The sequence below is a fragment of the Pseudopodoces humilis genome, chromosome 2, assembly GCF_049639895.1.
Source record: "Pseudopodoces humilis isolate 2021_Gansu_Grassland_sample_001 chromosome 2, ASM4963989v1, whole genome shotgun sequence".
NCBI classification, from domain to species: Eukaryota; Metazoa; Chordata; class Aves; order Passeriformes; family Paridae; genus Pseudopodoces; species Pseudopodoces humilis.
In genome coordinates this window covers 94,474,928-94,497,346 of record NC_142201.1, presented here as the reverse complement: position 1 = coordinate 94,497,346, position 22,419 = coordinate 94,474,928, and the positions used below count along the sequence as shown (strand labels likewise).

Below are 22,419 nucleotides of genomic sequence, written 5' to 3'. Positions count from 1 at the left end.
TTACCTAAGGAAAAGACAACTCATAAAGCTGACACTGGACTCTCATGTGCAGTAGAACTCCTTAGTGCTCATCTCCCCACAGGTCAGCATCCACTGTTCTAACTGTGTGCTTTTCTTTGATGTTTTAAGAAACATTTGAAGTGTGTGGTAGAGCAACGAGACACTGCGAACTCACCCTACATTTACTCAAAAGAGCAATTATGACTGAGTTCTTTGAGGCACTGTAGCACTGGAATTCATATGAAGAGGAGGAGAAAGCACCAGCAGCAGCAGCCTCTCCAGCAGTGCAGAGGTGCTGACTGGGGATGGGAAGCAGCGCCCCTGCTGCCAGGAAACTCAGATACAAGGCAGGTTTTAACTGCAAACATACTGACTAATATGTATGTACAATTTATTTAAAATACCTTTTAACATATAAAACCCCCTCACTATTTATACAGTCTAAGTCCTAGCAACATATACAAATACTGAGCAACTACAATACATGCTGAGGTAAGAACATACATTCTGGGAGAATACTCAAGCCAAACAAGATTGAAATACATTTTATATACATGTCTTCACATATAAGAGAGACCCATGAAATGTACCTTTGCTTTATTGTACACAGACAAATTCTAGTCTTAGTGTGTCATGCAATTAAACCCAACTGTTGCATGTCCAAACATATCTTAGCCTTAGCAGATAACATGTCCAAAGTCTGAAGCAGGAGCAAAATCTGGGACCAAATTCCTCCCAGAAAGGGGCTTGAATTTTAAAAACATCCGTTTCTTTAACAGCTCATGCTCCTCAGGTAATGAAGTTGCATTATGTTTGCTTAAAAAATAACCCACTGTAGAGAAAATGCTTATTTCTTACATCACCTTAGTCTTCAGCTATCCACAGTTCTACCATTCCTGGTCAGCAGTAAAAATTAAATCCAGGTGTGCTATTTATACTGGCTTGGACACATCGTTTATTTTTATGGTGGATTAATTTTTCTAAGCCTAAACTGGTACAGGTTGAAAATGGAGAGGTTTCTTAACTTGGCTGTAGCTGTATTGTCACATCCTAGTGGAAACTAACAACTTCCCACCCTTGAAATAAAATCAGCTCAGATAATTTCAGTCATAGTTGCTGCTGATAGCTAAGAACAGTTAGTTACCTATTTAAGCAAAACTATAAAGATTGCAGACTATTACTTCAGGCAGAAAAAGCTGCAGTAACATCAAAAGTACAATTATAGGCAGAAATTTGCTGTTCACAAATGGGTCTTATTTACCATCCTTACATTCACATTTAGGCTTAAATAATTAAAAAAATGTCATTCTCAATGAATGAGAATGGATCACCAGAAACTGCAGAACTGGGCTTTAAGGTAGCTCGGAGAACATTCAGCATCTTTGTTGGTGACAGGGACAGTGGGACTGAACACACCCTCAGCGAGTCTGCCCACAGCAGCAAGCTCTCAGGTGCTGTCAGCATGGAGGGAAGGGGTGCCATCCAGAGGGACTGGACAGCCCTGAGAGCTGGCACCTTGTGGAGCTGAACAAGGCATTGTCCTGTACCTGGGCCAGAGCAATCCCAGGCTCACAGACAGGTTGGGCAGAGAAGTGACTGAAAGCAGCCCTGCAGAGAAGGACTTGGGGGTGATGGTTGATGGAAAAACTCAACATGAGCCAGCAGTGTGCTCTCACAGCCCAAAAAGCCAGTAGGGTTCTGGGCTGCATCAAAAGGAGCAGAAGGGTGAGTGATTCTCCTCTGCTCAGGTGAGACCCTGCCTGGAGTGCTGCATCCAGTTCTGGTCTCCAATATAAGAAGGGCATGGAACTGTTGGAGCAAGTGCAGAGGGGGCCACGAGGTTGGTAAAGCACCTCCCCTATGGAGACAGGCTGAGAAGGTTGGGGCTGTTCAGCCTGGAGAACAGGAGGGTGTGTGGAAACCTCATTACAACCTTCCAGGATCTGAAGGGGCCCATAGGGAAGCTGGAGAGGGATTCCCTGTCAGGAACTGCAGTGACAGGACAAGGGGAAATGTGTACGCACTGGAAGAGGGGGAGCTTAGGTTAGATATAAGGAAGAAATTCTTTACTGTGAAAGTGATGAGACACTGGAACAGGTCAACATAGAAATTATGGTTACCCCATCCCTGGAAGTGTTCAAGGCCAGGTTCAATGGAGCTCTGAGCAACCTGAACTAACGGAAGGTGTCCCTGCCCATGGCAGGGGATTAGAAGTCGGTGATTTTTAAGGTCCCTTCCAACCCCAGCCATTCTATGATTCTACATAATATCATATTTTAGATGCTGAACAGGCCACAAGTGATTTTTGACTGCAGAGTTTATATACAGCCCCTGTGCAAACAGATTTTCAAGCGGTAAGTGAGGATGCTGTACTGGCGTTAAGGCATGGCGGCAGCCCCTTGAACAGCTCTGTGGTTTCTGTTCAGACCTTTTCCATGGTGCTTAAGGACCTGGGCAGTAAACAAGGCTTTGAATTGCATCACAAACAACTCACAAGTAACCCCTGAAGTCCATAAAACTGGGCTACTGTGTAGGGAGGGGGTCCCACACGTATGAATTGATTCAGCATCCTTCCAAGTGCTGTTAGAATAAAAATACAGCATTTTTATAGTGGGGTTTTCTCCTACCTAGGTAAGAAAGGTGTGCTTTCTTTTTCTAACAAGGTAAAATATGCCATTCAGACTGCTTTCATTTTGTGATTACCTGGCTAAAATGAGTCTACACTATCCCAGTAAATGACTGACTGCAATGTTTTCATAGTACAGAACACTGGAACATTCAAAGGATACAAACTCCAATAAATATGTCTGAAATGGACACTCTTTGGAATAGTACTGGTTCTTTTGCAAAGGTTTTGGAATCTTTCATGCTTCTAGTAAGAACAATCATAAAAAAAGCCCTAAGGCTAAATTTGGCAGTTGTGCTAAAACGTACCGTATGTGCTAAATGCATATCTAACACAAACTGTGCACCATTAGAATATCTGTGTGCTTACTTAAGCACTCACAAAAGTATGTACAGATCTTTTTTTGTATAAGCTCACACCTGAACACAGAATAATGGACACTCTGGGTGAGGGCAGGGCCTTTCTCAATTCAAGTCATCTGCAAGACCTGGATACTCCTTGCACTGAGCATCAAGGAAATGCTCCACTGACTTGGAGGCAGATGCTATTCAAGTGGCCCTTACAGTACAGGGTAAAATGTAAAAGCAGTTTCCAGGTGCTTGTGTCAATCTGTGCCTCCTGGATCCCTAGGAACAAAGAAGACTGAGTGGCTTAAGGAAAAGAGGCAGAAAAGAGATTGTAGAGACAGCAGCTTCTGGTTTTGGAAGGCTAACCTTACCAAAAAGGCAGGAACCTTCTGAGGAACACACAGCTGAAAATTCCCAATTCTGTTAACAAAGGCTGAAATAATGTAATTCAGAATCAAAACTACTTTATGCCATGAAGCTAAAGGGATTTTTGCCATCAGTCCTGATAGCAGATTGTTAAGCCCAAAGTTGTGCAGACATTTTACAAGGAAAATAGGAATTTTAGAAGCTGTAGTGCTTGCACAGAAATTAAGAGCTTTGGGTATTGAGGTGGGGGTTTTTCCCCAAGAAACAGTACCATTAGGAAGAAATAACTGGTTTCTGTACTTAAACTGTTTCTCCCAATTTATCACTCACATCTATGAATTACTGGAGCTGATCATGAAGAGTTCTTCTCTCATGTCTGACAGACAATTGTACAGTAGTAATAAAAAAGTCCACGGCTTTGCAGGAGACAAGCTGCTAATTGTACATACAGCTAAGGAAAAGCAGAATTACTGTTTTCCCAGACCTTCCATACCACATCTTTTGGTTCAATGTTGTATTATTTAAGACTAACAATACCAACACAATGGAATTTAAAAAGTGAAACTGTGAGCTTTATGGAACTGGCTTTTAGAAACAAGCCATCATTGTACCTTACTCATGAGCTAACTTTGTTCATCCTTACTCACAGTGGGATGGGCCACGCTCTGCGGCACCTGGTACACGAGCTGGTCGGCACTGCCCGGTCCCGGCTGCCCCTTTGGTATATCGTACAGTGCCTGTGCTGAGGATGCACTGTCTGTCCTGGATAACAGTTTATTGCATGTTCCAACCAGTGGAGGAGCTTGATTCCCTGCAGCTTTGAAGGTGGAAATGGAAGGAGCACCAAGAGGTGTGCTGGGATGGCTGGACATGTCCATGATTATCGGAGTCGCGTACTCGGGTACGGTTACAGGCAGTGGCTCGGCATAGGCGTGGTAAACTTCTTGGATGGGGGAATTGTAAGGGTCCAAGTCAGCGTAACTGGCTTCCTTTCCTTCCTCTGGTTTGAAGGTTGATCTCTGGTGAAGCGTGCCCACAATTCCCCCTACCAGGGGCTGAGCATATTCTGTGTTGCAAGACCCAACAAAACAAAACATAAACGCACTTAATGGATTGTTTTACAGCAGCATCACATTAAATACAGCCTGTCAGTAGTCTCCCATAGATCACTATCCTACATCAAACCAGTGGTTCATATCTGTCCACCAGTGTCAGTCTCTTTGGAAAAGGACTCCTTTCCACCCAATAGGTAAAGCCATTGGGATAGCCAAAACATCCCCACTTCTCAGGTTTATACTTCTTCCCAGGTGAGCTGCAATTTCCCATGCTGCAAATCTGCCTGAAAACGAATCTTATTGAGATGTTCTTCTCTTTAAATTAGAATTAAATAAAATTATTCTGCCCAAGTCTGGATAAAAAGTGGTCCTTGGGGTGGAGGGTTTGTCCTTTGAGGGGGGAAGCCTGCACGGAGTCTGAGATGTTTTAGCTCAACAGATAATCTGAGTCACGAAAGCTGGAGGTGAAAAGCCTGATCAGCTTGGAAAAAACAGACAAGCAGCCAAAAGGAGAAAAGTAATTCTGCCTGCAGTGAAGCTGTAATTCCTGCGCATCTGCCCACCAGCAGCTAAGCACGGAACCAAAGGCACAGGCAGTCATTCTCCTCCCATGCCTGGGTCACCAGGGAAAGGGCAGGTGCCACTATCCATGAACCCTCCTTTTCCAGATCACAAGTATGATTTAACCCATGTACCGAGGGTAGAGAATCAAGTGCCACATTTCAGATTTGTGGATAAAAATATTGTGATGAAATTATTTCCACTGCAGGAAAAGATAACCAAATGAATTCTTTAACCCTTTATGAGGTTTAAAAATTAATAAAGAACCTTTCAGTTAGTGCATGTTGGGCAAACATGTATCTATATCATGTGAAATTAGAGAACAGACATGAAAATGCCTACATTTTAAGAGATATGCTTACCCACAGAACTATTAATTTCTCCTTTGTTCCTCCTCAAAACCAGATAATAACTAAATGTAGCCAGGTTCCTGACAGTTTTTGGCATGTCATACATACATACATACATACATATATATATGTATATAAAATGTGGCACATAAAGTACCTGCAGACTCTGTTTGCAACATTGTTGGGACTTCTCTTGGTCTTAGGTGACTGATTTCACTGCTGCTGTAGCGTACAGGAGTTTCTTCATGTTCTGCTGATTTGGTCGGGAAAAACTGCTTCATCCCTTTCCACCATCCTTCACACAGATTAAAAAAACAAAACAACAACAACAAAAAACCACCCAAGATTGTACATATACTGTGTTTTAAGCTACTAAAATATTTTTCAGCACAGCTTGCATTTTGCTGAAGCAGGTAAATAACTCAATTATCACTATTTTCAGTAATACCCTAGGACAGCAGAGCTGTGAGCTCTCAGAAACAGACATGTAGCAAATAAAAGTCATTAAAAGGTTCCTTGACTACAGGATAGACAAGATACTTAAGACTGCCCGTGAGCAGACACACGGGTGTGCAAGTTTTCAACAGGAGGAGTGAAGCAGTCACACACACAGTCAACCCAACTACTGCAGCTGCCCTTTGCACCTGGGGCACAGGTGGTTTCAGGACCATTGCAAAGAGCTGCTTGGTGCAGTTGTCTGATCTGAAGTTTATGACAATTTATGACATCCTACAAGACAATAGGATGGAAGATATACCTAAATCCCACATGCTTACTAGGGCAATGATGAGAAAATTTTTGACAGAACTTACACACTAAGATGAAAGATTTTTTTCCATGACAAGAAAGTACTAAATAAATGGTTATCAAATGTATAAAGCCATTCCATATAAATTAATTTTTTCCCCTCATGTTGTGTGATTAAGAGGTTTTCTACTTTGTTCACAAAAAAACCCTTAAGCAGTCAGATCTAACAGGAGACATGGTGTTTACTATTTCTGAAAAAAAGAAATCAGAGAAATAGCAGTGCAGTTAAGTTTGTCCAGAAAGGTAATTCAGTGTTTGATATGCCTCCCTCAGTTAGCATTAGAGAAGCTTCTGCTAGTGGAAACCATAACAGCAATCTGAAATATACATTGAACAAAAAACACTGAGTAAATGGTTTCATAAAACCATTCTGTTACCTGCACGATCCCAGTAAGGTAGATCATATGTGCCCTCAGTTTTTTTCTTGCTGTGAAAAAAAAAGAAAGAAGAAAAAAGGTTATTTTAGCTAGTCTGCTTATCAAAAGATGCATTATTTAATGCACAGCAACTATCACCTTGGCTGTAACTGGTCCTCAAATTTAATGCATAAGCACCAGTAACTTGGCTTGCCATCACCAGTCTGCTGCTACCAGAGAAACCAGTTTTTAGTCAAAGCACTTCTAATGAAAACAGTTACAAAAAGCTGCTTTGTCTTCGCTAGTCAAGTGAATTTTTTTCTCAGAGAGAATACAATTCTTTCCACAAGTGCAGACCACAGAGTTCCCAGAAATACATGCAGCATTTCATTCCCACACACCAGGCTAACATTCATTTAAAGCACTTCCACCCATCTATTCATTTACCGGTTTCTCCAATGCCACGCACAAACTAAGATAAGAATCAGAGTAGTGAAGACCATCACCAACACTGGAACCAGAACTGCTGCCAATGCCACATCTGAAAGCCATTAAATTAAGTGGTGTCAGACAGAAAGAGCTGCTCATAAATCAATTTTTGATTTGAAAATTACTTGGGTAAAGCACACAGTTTTCACATTTAGTGTCTATCACACCAGATCCCCCAGCTAAGCTACTCTGCTGGATGCTCCCACAGTGCAAACTTCACATCTGTCTCTTCTACAAACATGCACAGCTGGTGCATTTGCAGGATTTTTCATCAAAATCAACCAGTTTGTTTTAATATATAGCTTTTCCATTACAACAATGTATTCTATTATTTATGCAGAAAATCCCTTAGTGCCATCATGTAAGTTTGAACCTCCTTTAAGAAGTAAATTCTACAGTACCTTAACAGTTAATCCCAATCAGTCTGTGATCTTGTCCCCTGCCATCCAAAGGACACTTCAGCAGTGCCCACATCTGCAGTCACTTTGCTCCCTTTTCTGACCATTTTCTTTGATAAACAAAATGATTATGTCGGGTGACGTTTTTCAAATTCCATGTCAAAAAGACTGCTCCAGAAAAGATTTGCTGTATCAAAGGTGTTTTGCTTTAAGAAATTATTAAAAAAAGCAGTTGCACCTGATTAATTCAGAAGGTAAGTCCAAGTTACAACTTCTCCTTCTGACAAAATCTGTTCAGTGATTAGAAGCTGAACTCAGTTTGAACAAGTTCTGGAAGATGGAACATATATCTATAAAATATATATTGTATATACATTTATATTATATATATTACTTGGCAGATTGGTTTTGTTTCTGCATGCAGTATGAAACTGCACATCTGTTATCATGTGTATTTAATAACTTGTAAATATTAGAAATAAAATATTGATCATCTGCTGTAATTTGTTAAGTTTTGGGAAAATTTCAATGCAGAAAGCACTTAATATATGCCAAAGCACTATAAGGAGTTCAAAACATTTCTACTGTTTAACGGTGGATACCTTTGGTTACACTTGGAGTCACTGTAGTGTTTTTTATTTCAGGTGTGAAAGTTGTTTTATCTGTCTGCAGTGAAGTCTTCACTGAATGAATGAAGTCATCCACGAAGTCAGCATTCTTCTCGTCATTCTTGTTCTGAGGTGGTGGTGGTGGCAAGGTGATTTTAGGAGCACGACCTTCAGAAGAAAAGAATTTATAAGGTAAGTTCTTGGAAGAACTAATTTTCCTGATCTCCTTTTCAGGAGAAGACAGCTGGAACAGTTTGCTATAAAGCATTTTGTTATATAATGAGGAACACCACCCCCCCCCACCCCCCCCCAATGAAATGATGACATGGAAAGCAAGTGATTGGCATCTTTTGAAACACTTATTTTGTAAATTATCTTGTGTACACCTAAATTCAGTATTTTCCTGGTTAAGTGTAATAACTTTTGGATAAACTAAGAAGAATCAGTTAACGAAGGATTATGCAACCAAAAATTACTTCAGACTCATTGAAAATATATCCATGATATAACTTTTAAGTTTCACTTCTTGTCTTGCACAGTTGAAAGTTTTCAGTTGTCTTACCTATACTAAACTGACATCCTAGCAACTCTACTTTCATTGCAATTTTCTGGTGCCATTTTAAGGGGTTAATCCTAAAAAAACGTGCAATAATAGGTGGAATGAAATTATTGCGAACTTCCTGGTACAATTCAGTATTCCCTTGAAATATCTAGAAAAGAAGGGAAAAAAAAAAAGAGAGAAACATTATGTTCCACAAATACAATAGCAATTAAGTAAGTACTACCAATTTTGATGTTTTATTTAGGAAGAATAAAGAGTGAAGGATCCAATTCTCCCCAGAACTGCGCTGCTGCCTGCACTTATCCACTCCCTTTACATCCTTGTCCTCATTACATTTACAACTAAATAAAACAAAGAAAGGTGTGTGCACATGTATGCACACAGCTACATAGTTCAGAGTAAAGGCACCATGGAATATCCTACTGATGCTCCCCAGGCAGTGCTTGCTGTTACACACATCTCACATGTTTATGGTACTGAGTCATTCTAACTTGGTCCTTCTTGTTATTTTGCACTTACTCTTCAGATATACGTGGATAGCAAGGAGTTGTGACACTGTGCAAGCAGGCATTAAGTGGTGCCTTCACACAGCCCAGCAGCTCAGCACAGCCTGTCTGAGGATGGTATTCATTAGAAAGCATTGGGAGGCACCCTCCAGTGTGTAACCACACTGTCCTCTCGTGGCTGCTGCCTACAAGTGCTGAGCCACAACACAAAATAGAAGAATTCGAGTTCAGAACGTGAAATCTCTCCTCAATCTCACACTGAGCCATGAGATTCTGTAAGAGAAGGGCACAGACTGCATGAAGGATGAGCTCAAGCTGGTCCTTCACTGCCATCCTTGCACACAAAGAACTCATCAAAATGTGACAGTACACTAGGAGTCTGGTTGAAGTTTAAAAGCAGCGAGCAGAGTCCCTGTGAGATGCAATGTAAGCACACTGACAGATTTACAGCCAACCATGGGTTTTTCACCCCTAAGCTGCTTAAAACAATACAGCAGCTTGGCCCAGTACTCCAACTCTCCCTCTCCTTCAAGAGGACTGGTTTGGCACCATGTCTTTTGGTAGGAAGTGAGCTGCCTCTCCATGTTAGTGCTCCGCAGTGGGGCTTTGGCCCTGCACATGCAACTCTGTGGTGCTGCTGCAACACAGGTCACCACTGGGATGACAGTAAATGAGTTCTTTCTTTTGAAAGCACTGATACAGACACTGCAAATCATGGTAGACACAACGCAGAACAGAACTGTAGCACTTGCCTGAAAAAAGTCAGTATTACAAGAGTTTTCTTCTCACTCACACCACTTGGTAATCAATAAAGCACCCTGCCATTCTTAAAGACAAGCACTGCATTGTGTAACAGCTGATGTGTTTGCATAATATGGAGCAGTCAAGAGCTTTTAGCACATCTCTGATCAATACAAATCATTGCTGTTTCAATCTTGATACACAAGAGAAGAGATTTCTGTATTGCACTGCTGAGTTTTTGAACAGAATGTCTAGAATATCCCTAGAGGTCTGAAATAATTATTCTAGGAAGCTATCCATTCAAAACAAATCCCTGCTCTGAATTTAAGTTTCTCGTTCTTAAATATATTCAGTAGCAACAAATGAAGACAGAGTAAATGCAGGGCTAAGCCTATGATGTTATTTTGGAAATAAATGAATAACACCAAGTAGTTGAAGTTCATGTGCCAACAGCACACTGCATTCCAATTTACAGCCACTTTTCCCCTACTACTTTTTTTTTTATGACAAACTTGTAGCTACAGATCTCACCAAATAGTATTTTTTTGTTTTGGTAAGGATGCAAGTGAGAAGCAAAATAGAGAGGTGACTTCCTGAGGGGTTGCACCCAGCCCAAACTGCTGTACTGTATCCTTGCTTGTGCTGTGCCTGCCAGAGCCCAGCACCAAAAGAAAGTGCATTTGTCAGCCCAAGCAACACATAGAGAGGTTACAGATTAGGGATACAGATGCCCAACTCTGAAAGTTGAATCTCATGTCAGGTTTCTGAGCATGTAACAGCAAGGGCAAAAAGAATCGGTGCCAACTCTTACCTTCAAGAAAGATTAACAGTAAAGATCTTTACTCCAGGCCTTTATCAGTCAAGCTTCTGATGTCCAGTGTTACAAAAGTAACTTAACTTTACCTGAAGCTCTGTATTTTTGTTACCCTAATTTTTGCATTAAGAAATAGTTTATTCTGACCTCAATACAAACTTTTTAATGAAAAATCACTTCCATGTTCTTTTTATTATGAAACTCTTTCCATTTCCCCCGTGCTGTTAAACAAAGCTTTTCCAACACTGCAACTCTGATTTGTCCTTTTTCCTCAATTCAAGCATTTACTCTTTTTTCATTTCCTGAAAAGTTAAGAAAAGTTTTTGTGTACTGACAAATCTCGAAAAGGTATTTGCAAATATGACTACAGGAAAATCTTGGAAAAACTTCTAGTCTCCTGAAAAATGTTAGGAATTCCAAACATGTTTCAAAAAACCAGGGACTAGCACCTCCTGGCTGGTCTGGCATGCTAAAAGCGAGAAGCCTGCAAGCAGATGCATCCAAAAGCAAATCTTTATCAAGTGAGGTGATGGCAGACAGAGAGAAAATCTGCTACTTTGAACCAAATGGAACCATTTCTTTCTGTCATTTAACTGCAGCTGCCATTTCCTGGGTACACATGATTCCTCATGCCTGTCCCTTAAATGACACACAGAGTGCAATGAAAGATCTGTTGCCTGTAATTTCAGGCTCCACAATTTGTTTCATTTCATGAGCATGCAAGAGGAACAATGCGCACAAATTCAAGGCAATAGCTGCAAAGGTTTTCAAAGAAAATTATCAAATTAACACTGAAGCCTAAATCTAGGCAGCTTGCTGAGATCTTATTTTATGGCCAGAAGAGGGCAGTCAAAACTAGCAAAAGATGCCGTTTTTTTTCCTTTTTTCTTGAATACTTCACACCAACAATCACTTTAGTTCACATGTAGGCTCAGACCCGACAGGAAATTCTCCTCCTCTCTCTCAAGAGTTTCCCACTGCAATTATGTTCAGTGCTCAAAAATCTCTTCATTTAACCAACTTTAGCATTTTACTTCAACAACAGGATGCAACATCCTACCTTGCAACACTCTTAACCCAGAGTAAAGAGAAGACCAAGGACAGCCAAAGTGACCATCCTTAAAGCCTGTTTCTAAAAAACTACCAGACCAGTAGTTACAGTTATATGTATGTAATACCACAGGCCTACAGAACTAAAGTAACTTACATCCAAGGATTTTAAGAGAAAGAAGGAAAGTCTAGTTCCTTAGTCACATTACTAAGAATCCTGTCATTTCTGAGATGAAGAAGAAAATCTGACCTGAACCATTGGGAAGTCCATTAAAATACTGCAGAGCTGTGAACATGGGGAAAATAAGATTATCTTGCTGCTAAAATTAGGGACTTTTTCTGTGTGGCAAAATATTTGCAGTCTGAACATACCCCTTCTGCACAGGCTGTTCTCTTATATAAGAAACTTAATAGTATTTGGTAAAAAAAATAAGATTGACGTAAGCATTAGAAAACATGAAAAATTATACAACCTGTAACATTTATTTTCTGTAACCACAAGAGGGTAAGAAAGTGAAGCTTAATTTTAAAAGTATAACCTATTTTAAAACAAATAAAATTATTCTTGAAGAGATGCAGTACCAGACAGCCTACCACTGGCAACATAAGTTTCTTATAAGTATATTCCAACCCCAAATAGTAATAGAAAAAACATCTGTATTTTAGAACTTCAAATCCTTACATGTTTGCATATTGTTATATTTTCTTCTGCTTATCTGCTGTTTATGAGTCAAAATAACACTAAAAATGGAAGTTATTTAATGATTCCTCACCATACCAAAATGACTATATACAGTTGTGAAATCTCCATAGAGCATACATAGAAAGTATGTGATATTTTTACCTTATCTTTACCCGTGCCAGGTTCTCTGTACACTGTCCACTTCTGTGCATCATCACTGTATAAAATTCTGTAGGCTGAGACATAATAGTAGTGCTCCGCTAAAGTCGATCCAGTAGTTATAATACCTGTGAAAATTGAGGCACCCAGTTAGGACAAAAAGCTTTGTAAAGATTAACAGATCAGTTTTTGAATCACGAGTTGCATAGTGGAGAGTCTTCACTGGTCCAGTTAACGTCAATAAGTTTATCCGAAGTGCCAGGGTCCAAAGCTTCCACAGTGACTGAAACTCAGTAAACTCATTCTTCTTACTCTGTATTTTAATTTTCATGATATAACCTTGCTAAGCCCATTCTCCCACCCCGTTTCTTGATGGAAACAGCTCCTTTATTTGATCACAGCCCACTCCTCTCTCCAGCTTCTGACACAGCTCTTGCCTGCTCTTGTACTGCCAATCTAAAGGCACCACCAAAAGAACTGCAGCCTCCTACAGCTGACACTGCAGTGCAACTCACACAGGAAAGCTGTTTTGGAAAAGCTTATTATCACAGGAATTAGAGGAGTAATGCAAAATCCAAAGAGTCCCCAGGGAGGTAATAACAAAGGCCATTGGTAAATCCAAGTTGCTTAATGACAGCAAGCCATGCTGTTGATAGCAGGGTGTGCAGCTGAGGTTACACAGACCAACTCAGGCATTTTGGAAAGAGACAAACGCAAACTGATCAGCGGAACATGTTTCACAATAGGCTTAAAGCCCCAGACTCTATGAAGCACTCCACCTAAATCAAATTTAATCTTGATTTACATCAGATGACAAACATGCCCATTAACAACAGCAAATCACCTCTGAATGATTAAACCAGGAAATACTAAACACTGGCACTGAAGGTACAACAGCTACCCTGGAGATTAAACCCAAGATGCCTCAGTGCTACTTGCAATGGGCAACAACAGGAATTGGTAATCATGAGCTGGTTGCTCAACTCAGAACAGAAAACAAACCATCCAGAGCAGCCTGGGAAACAGCACCTCCAGCTGTGTCTCCAAAACAAGATAGCTGCTAAAATCACTCCTGTGTGAAGGAGGAGGGCCAACCCCAGAGCCTGGCTGGCTAAGCCTGCACTGCTTGGCCTGTTTGCTGAAGTAAGGCCAGGCAGAGACTGCTGGGAGGGGGGCTGCAGTCCCCAGCTGTGGTCCCAAGCCCAACAGGAGGCAACAAGCTGAAGGAGAGGCTGCCAGCTGTTCTCCTGTGTCTGCTGCTTCCTCACACTGCACTGGAAATGCTCCTTTCCCTGCTGTTAGATTCACTGTGGCCATGACAGGCACTAAGGAAAACCTAGGAACACAAGTCAGTACATCTGTGTCAGAGGTACCAGTGGGCTGAGCTCACTGGATTCTGATCTGCACCTCCACGGAGACAATGAGCTGGAAAAGGGAAGCATCAGGAAACACTTCAACAAATTCTGATGGAAGAGATGTCTGGAATCTAGCAATGCAGGTGATCTAGAGATGTCTATGAAACAACACCTCTTCAGCTCCAGGCTCCCCAGTGTATTAGCTAGGAGGTGGGAGCAAATTAAGTGTAACGGTAATTAAGTGCTACCTAAGCTATATCTAAGGCCCAGAACTGAAAAAAAGGATGTCAGTAACCAAAAATTTTGAATGCTGCTGAGAAGCAACATCAGATTCATGTACCTGTTATTTTCTTTTCTTTATTCAAGTCAATCTGCAACCACTGATGTTCATCACTGATAAAGGCAGCCCAAGGAGGTCCAATCCTTTTTAGTCTGGCATTTTCAGGTTTCCAAATGTTTACTTGTCCTGTTTCGTTAGGCCACTCAAGAATAGATGATGATGTGATGTGGGAATCAGGAATCACCCCAGATTCCATCCCCAGTGTCCCATAGCAACCTGAACAACAGAAAAGGTGAGGACTGAAAACAAGAACTGAAGTTATGTTGCTTGGATTTTAAGGCTTTACCTTAAGCATTATATTAAGCAAATATTAAACTGCCATCTAAAATTATTCTGTAACAACAATACCAGAAAAACTGTCTTTTGCTTTCTAACAGGGATGCTAAAACCAAACTAGTCATAAGGATGCCATGATTTGTGCCTATTCCAAGAGTAATGTGGATATTCTCCTGGTCACCACTCACACAGAGCACTCAATGAGAAGCACCAGGGAACCTTCATGGTCTAAGAGTATCTATGATTGATGCAGGAATGACTACTGATTCGTTTGTTCCTGTTTTGTGTCTGTATAACTTCTTAAGTTTTTAAACCAACCACAGTGTCACAGTGTTCATTTGAACAAAACCAAAGCATGTAGGAAGTTATGTCATAATCCTGGCCTTGAAATGAAACACATCCTTGAAACTAGTTACATTTTTCTGGTCACCATTCTTACAAAATGTTTCTTCCCATGTTGCCTTCTGCTGGTGGCTAAAAAACATCTCATTTCTTATTCTGTAAATGTCTTGTTCTGTAATACCAACAGCTTCCCTCTCTCACATGCATAGTCCCCAGAAGGATCAGCAGAGAGCAATATTTGCCTTCAGGCTGGCAGGCTGAACAACCCAGCCTAGTTTCCCTTCTCCTGTGAACTCCCACTCTCCCTGCAGCCCCCTCTGCACCAAGGTGGGCACTCACCCTCAAGGGAGGCACAGGTGGCAGAGCCCACGTGTGACTGGATCCCAGAGAAAGTCTTGCCCTTGTCCTGTGAGATGGCATTAATAGTTTATTGTCTCTGCTCGACGTACATCACCTGCCACAGCACAGGAGCTCTTCACTAAAGGAATCCTTTCCCTCATCTGTCATTTTCCATCTAACATCCTGCCACTGTGAAACAGAAATGCCTCAGTCTCTAAATACCTGCTACATTCCCCTCTTTGCTCTGTGATGCTTCAGGTAACTTCTATTGAGCCTCAAAGTCAGGCAGTTCTTCCTGTATAAGCAGTCTCATCTCCCTGTGCACTGACCATGCCTTTAGCACTAATAACACACTCTTCTATTTCATACCAAGTCATGAAACCAGCTACAACAGCAGGAACACACGAGGACCTTCACCACCGTCTGATAAACCTCATTTGAGCATACTACAGGTTTTTTTTCCCTCACCTAACTCCTAGGCAACCCAGCTACAGACATTTTAATCTAGACTTGCATCTTATCTCTAGCGTATTCAATAATTTCTCAGGCGTCACTGAAATCCACAAAGTCCCCACTTTGTCCTATCTCTTCCAATTTCTAGGCCATTTCATTACTTTCATACACACTATCAGATCACGTTCTGAAAGACAAAAAAACCAGAAAACCCTGCCTGGATCACTGTGTTTAATATTCTTTATGCATAAAGACACTAGATATGTAATTCCTTCTCTCAGCTCTTCTAGGCATCTGAGAGAGAAATAATTTTAATACTATGTGCACTATATTTTCTAATTTTTGTTTATTTATACATTGCCATCATCAAACGCTCCTGCCCATCAGATTCCTGTCTTTATGTCCCCATTCAGTGTGCCTTTTATTTATGTATTAGGAAAAGTATTTGTTTACTTTTGAGATGTGTGTGATTTCTCCTCTCTTCTTTTTTTAACTTTATGAAAAACAGACGTGATGGTTTTATGGTTTTTATATTGTTATTAAAACAGTTAAAAATACTAAGAAAGGCCACTGTCTTCACATTATTTCCAATATCCACTCAAAGATGGCATTTAAAGTGACTTACAGAGAAACTAGCTTCCACTTAGAAAACTACAGCTAATTTATTTAATTAGCCTGAAAGAATCTATTTCCACAGATAAGCAAGGCTTACTTGAAACATCACCCACAAATGTAGTGATGATTAATCATCAAATTGCAATAGTAAAACAATTCAAAAATATACATTATTGAGGAATGCACTAAAAAAAGGTCTCACAAATGAGAACAAAAATTAAGAAATCAAACATGTGCATCCTTATTTCCATTCACAAAGTTTGCATGAAAGCAGTAATATGTAATACACATGATAACACTTACCACTTGTCTTAAAGGTGAAGAGACTTGTAGATAAGGGTCCCCTGCAGAGAAAAAAAAAGATGTTTTGCAGTACCCAGTGAGAAAAACTGAAACAAACTATCTTCAATTTATTTTTCTTGTCTGACTGCTTGCACTGAAACCTATGCACATATGCCCAAACAATGATTAACACATCCTGCAGTGCTTTCAGTACAAACACCTCAAATAAAACCAAGTCCAGAGATACTGGCTTAAAGGTCTTCAAACAAACATCAGCCTAGCAAAATGCAAGACTTCATTCAAATGCTTTCTTTTCAAATTAAACTAATCATAGCAACACAAATCAGTCTCCTGTGACTGCTTTCATCTCTAGAACTTGATATACAATGACAAGCTACACTCTTTCCCTGACACTGAAAAGCCACCATTAAATTACCATTTTTCCATTTACCAGTAGCAATTTGTGGCCAAGAGGGTAAAAGATCCTTGCAGAATTTGGAAAATGAAAATTTCTGGTCTAGAGATTAAATGTATTTGGTAAAACAATTCACTACAGCAAAAGTGTGAGAAACTTAGAGAAGAGAACCTGTCCAGGAAACATGTAGCTCCACGAGGTGAGATTAATCCCACAATGAGACATTACCAAGACCTAAAGTGCTAAAGATAAGGAAATTTTAGGAAATACACTTACACTTTTGAGGTGACATTGTTAGCCAAGGAGCCTTCGTAGTATGGAATGCCCTTGCTGATTACAACATTAATTTGACCACCCAGAGTATTTGACACGACGCCTGCATGAACACCAGCCATACAAAGTGATGATGACTTGAAGAAGGGAGGGAAAGAAAAATTTCATACTACTAAGTGAATAAATTAAACACCACCAATTTGCAACATATTGTAAATGGTACACTGTCCAGTTACAGTCTTTGTTATTATTACATTAAAATATTATTCTTAGTTAATTGCTATCTTGGTTATCTAGAAACCATCTTTATTTATTATTGAACTTCTAAAAACACAAGAAGAAGGCCCTACATCTCACCACGTCCTCACCCAGATATAGGTAAAATGTAACTGTTGTAATTAAATAACCTCAAACCAACACCAAGGTGAATCAGTCTGAAAAAGCCAGACAGCAAGGCTTAGCCTATAATAAATTATATTAAACAACAGAAGATGTAAATACATAGAAAACCTTTTAATAGAAAACATATTGAAAGTTTTATTTTCTCACAATTAAGGGGTGATGCACTGCAGATTTTGTAGCTTTTAGCCAAGGGGTTGTATTTTTGACCATAACTTGTGGTTAATAATGGTTTAACCATCCAGCACACTGATCCACATAAAGTCACAGTAACACATGCATACAACTCATCCTAAACAAGTCAATTACCTATGTTGTACAAGTCAGTGAAGATCAGTAACAAAAGATGTTTTTGCAGGCTATCATGCTCTTGCCCTCTCTCCCTGGATGACAGAATCTGCTAACAAATGTCACAGTGACACTTCCCTGGCTTTCAGGTGCCACAGTGAGCAGCACTCATCACACCCAGTCCTTCAGGCTTGCCAAGAGTAGTAAGCTCACATCCAGCAGGTCTGGGATCAACACAGCTCCCCTCTCCATTGAAGTAAGAGCATGGGATTCTGTAGGAGATGCAGCTCTCTCCTCCCTGCTCACCAGATGTCAGCAGTGAGAGCTCTGAGCCCTCAAGGACAGTGGACATTAGGGTCACAAAGGAAAAAATCAAGATCTTGGATATTTTATAAAGCAGCCACCTGTTCCCATACATTTGAAAGAGATGCATGAGAAACCTCAACCTGAAACTTTGTCTAAAGTGCTGAGCAATTTCATTTATTTCCACACAGCCTGACTGCTGGGAAATTCTGTGCCTTTTTTGAGCAATGAAGTATACAAAAAGAAAGTCACAAGGGCATTTATTTCCTTACGTTTTGTTAGGAAAAGGTTTCCTTTTCCTCTATAGAAAACAATTATTCCAGATTTTGACAAAAAACTCTCAAAAAGCAGATATCCAACAGATGCTGAAAATTTGTGAGGCAGAGAATCAATTTCATCTTGTTACTAGCTACAAAAATTACCTTGCAGCCATTTAGTGAGGACTCACTGTGGACCAGAACATGCAACACAGTTACACGCTGTGGTGACATTGTTATGTGGGGGTGATTGTTTAAGGAAGTAGCCTGTGATTTATGAATATTTGGTAAAAAAAAAAACCCAGACAGGCACATTTTAACTTTGTATTTAATACTAAAATCTTTGCTTACTAATATTTTTACATTGTCTTACCTCTGTGCTAGATCTAAGGGCTTATTAAGAGTATTTTAACATAAAAATAAGGGATTTAACATAATTTTTAGTAGACTGCTAGCAAAACTATAATCACTTAAAAATAAACAAAGCAAACATCCTCCCAACCTATGGCAAGTTCATTAATTCACCTGCAAAGGCTTACAGTAGAAAAATACTGCATGGGGTTCTGTAGTGTTTTAAGTGAATAGTACATTAATAAGGATGCTCATTACCAATTTATAGAACTACTGTTAGAGTATTAATTTTGTTTTGCAAATTACTTTATAGCTGCTGAGCATAAATCTCAGTATTTCATCTCTCAAGTGTAACAAAAATTAAGATAACCACTAAGACACTGCTGAAAGAGGCATTATAGTGTCAAAAACAAGAGGACATCATTAAAATAACTGGTTCTTTATAAATTTAAATTTCTCAGCCTGAGAAAACCAACAAAAAGTAAACAGGAAGTAGAAAAAAACCCCACTCTTTTGATTGATCCACCCTTCCCTGCTGGACTTACGAAAGTATTTGAGACTCCACTACAGTACCCCACTTCTTGGAAATGGCAACATCTGAACACCTGTCATTTGGCACCAGTGCTAAAAAATGAGTAGCATGTTATTCACTTTTGGGAGGTACAAATCCCAGCAGCCAGGAAGCACAACTAATGCCAACAACTACAACTGACTAGTATTAGGCATCACGCGTTTTACTGAAATTCACTTAAGCCCGTAGTATTGTTACTCACATCTCTGTATCCATGAGGAATAGTGCCTGAAATATCAGCAAAAGGAATCACACATCCAGCTGGACAATACTTACTGAAATAGAACACAATATCAAGTCAGGATATGCATGCACCTACAACTCTCTTACCTTTATAAAAAAGTTATGGTTTTGATTTATAACACACTGCTATTCATGTATCTCTATGTAATGATATCTCCTAATTGAAGACCTATTAAATCAGACCAAAAATACAAGTACACAACAGGAAAACAGACATTTGAAAATGTTTTAAAGCAAGTCTCAGCTGAAAGTACAGTTCCAGTCTCAATATGATGAACTAATAAAGCCAACATTTTATAATATGAATACTACATGGTTCCTATCGATTCAAAGTCATATAAGTAACAATATTAATGGATTTTATTTTATGAACTACAGACCTGCATATCTATTTGTTTTGCACCCTTAAATACAACATCTGAAACTTTTGGCAATGTTTTGATCATAAAAAACAGGCCAAATTACCACTAGCTCATAAAAAGCAAGAGTCAAGACACCAGCACCTCTGGAGCAAGCTTGTGTTCATGTTCTAGGGCGATTTCATACTGCACACATGAAATTATTACATCTTCAAGAGTTAAAAGTGAACTGGAGTAAACTCATCAACATTTTCACTATGGCTCAGCAACAGCTGAAACAACACTATAGGTTCCATGAAAATGGGGATTCAGAGATTTTGTCACATGTTCACTAAGGCCAGAACCTACAACTAGAGCCCTATTTTGGAACCTGGGAAAATTAAAGAGAAATGCAAAGATTGCACTTTGGAATGTCTCATGTTGCCAGCGTCAAAGTTCTCCAAAAAGTAAATTTAGATACTTCACGACAGCCTGCAGCTTTAAACACTGCCCTTGCTTTAGATGAAAATGGGGGAGGAGACAACAGGGAAATTACACATTTCCCCCACCAGAATGTGCAGCATTCTGTGTCTCCACAGAACCTCATTAATGAGCAGCAAACTGTGAAATGGGTTTGCAATTTGTAACACATTTCGTGACTTAGTGCTCCTTAGGTAACTGTAATACAAATTTCAGTAATTAACTTGTATACCTGCTATAATATATTTATAAAAGCAATACTCTTTCTGTGGAAATGAGGTATTAGCTCCTATGTGTCAATGCAAATTAACGAGGTTCTACTGCATACTGGATGTAAATAACACAAATGGGAGAGACAGGAGAAGGAAGGAGGAGTGCAAATTTCAAAATTCTTCAGCTCTAATTGGTTTGTGTCTCAAGTTCTCTGGATGGCAAATTTTCAAGCTGCATCAGATATATGTAACAAAGCAAAGTAGAAACACTAAAATAACTTCATTAAAGAGACTGGGAGGGAAACAGGTAAAAATCAGTCTTACTTGAATTCTGGTTCGGAAAAGTGACTTGCATTGTCTAAACAGGTAATTAAGTCTGGAAAGAAAAAATGTTAGGTCAAGAGGATGATATAGACAACAAGCTTGAATATGCTTTTTGAAGTGCACAAATACATACATTTGAGCCTCTGAGGCTTAACCAAAAGTCTCAGAACAAAAAAAACCCACATTCCTAGTAAATTTTCATGCAACAGATTTTTGTATTACAGTAGAACCTTGCTAATTTGTCTGAGTAACTGGGAAATCTACTGAAAATATGACACAAGATAATACTACAAAAATTCATTTTCTGTGTAGCTTTATTTTAATTTAAATATTATTAAATTATATATTTCAGAGATAAATCAGAGACAGAAACATATGCTCTTCTCACAAAATTAAGTTAATAAGCTGAAGAGGCCTGTGTTTTCATCATTGAATGGTTCTGCAGTGCTGAACCCAAGCACCACAGAGAATAAATGTTAGAATCCTGTGTTATTGGCATCCATGACTGATACCACAAACTTCATGTCTGTGTCTGCTGTGTATCAACACATAGAGTGCAAAATACAGAGAGGAAAGAATCAAAAACCTTACAAAATTAAAAATTGAAACTTTTTATCTGCTCTGTTTAGAATAACTTCCAGATAGGGTTTTTGCCTTCTGAGGCAGTTGCTGCTGCTCCTTCATCTCCTTGCAGACAATCTATATCACTCACCTTTACAATGAGTGGAAGGAGATGCAAAACAAATACAGCAACCTCTCTCAGAGGCTTAAAACAAAGGGGGAAAAACAAGAAAACCAGGGGGGGAAAAAAAAAGAAAAACCCAAAAACTAGTCAGCTGATTATGTCATTGAAGCGCTAAAGGAGTACAGGATGCTGCTACTGAAATAAAAATTTCTACGATGTTAGTTTGTATAAAACATAACCTGTTTGATAAGAAAAATTGTTAGCTATCTGCCACCTCGACTACTGCATGAAAAAATTCATTCTGTCCTGAATCTGAAGCAGTTCTTTCATTTATAACAGACAACTGACATTTTTACTCTGCTACTCAAGGTAAGCTTTGATAGCATTTCTTTAAAACTACAGCAACATTTAGGTAACTGGCAGTCAAATTTCCTACACAGAAGTATCATAAAATGGGTACTAAATTTTTACAGGTTAATTTGTGAGAATGTAGGAGTAAATGAACTGGTTCTGTGTTTTTACTAGACAGGTCTAATTCTGCCAGCAGAGAAAAATTACCAAATAATTATAAATACCTGATTTGTCAGTGGTTGAATAAGATGCAAGAAATCCACGTCCAGAAGTGTGAATTCCACTCATGAACTGTACTGTGACTTCATTACTTTTTGAAGTAATTAAACCATCCATTTGAAAGCCAAACCCACAGTATTTTCCTGTGGAGAGAAGGAGGAAACAAATACTGATCCAAAACAACACATGTAATAAGTATCTTATTCAATTTCCAGTCTCTTATTTCATCTG

At 39.4% G+C, this 22,419-nt stretch overlaps 1 protein-coding gene across 1 annotated transcript in view; it reads right to left on the bottom strand.

Annotated features, from left to right (window-relative positions):
• Nucleotides 1-411: 411 nt before the first annotated feature.
• DCBLD2 (discoidin, CUB and LCCL domain containing 2) overlaps nt 412-22,419 on the bottom strand; it is a 47,317-nt gene continuing 25,309 nt past the window's right edge. Inside the window, exons 3-15 of the mRNA XM_014253387.2 lie at nt 22,194-22,331; nt 20,934-20,985; nt 19,539-19,611; nt 17,171-17,304; nt 16,501-16,541; nt 14,173-14,388; nt 12,481-12,605; nt 8,526-8,673; nt 7,958-8,131; nt 6,916-7,009; nt 6,490-6,539; nt 5,463-5,600; nt 412-4,405 (exon numbers count right to left, since the gene is read on the bottom strand). Of these exons, the coding sequence (XP_014108862.2) occupies nt 3,963-4,405; nt 5,463-5,600; nt 6,490-6,539; nt 6,916-7,009; nt 7,958-8,131; nt 8,526-8,673; nt 12,481-12,605; nt 14,173-14,388; nt 16,501-16,541; nt 17,171-17,304; nt 19,539-19,611; nt 20,934-20,985; nt 22,194-22,331 (1,826 nt within the window). The 3' untranslated portion in view covers nt 412-3,962. The remainder of the gene's footprint in view (nt 4,406-5,462; nt 5,601-6,489; nt 6,540-6,915; nt 7,010-7,957; nt 8,132-8,525; nt 8,674-12,480; nt 12,606-14,172; nt 14,389-16,500; nt 16,542-17,170; nt 17,305-19,538; nt 19,612-20,933; nt 20,986-22,193; nt 22,332-22,419) is intronic.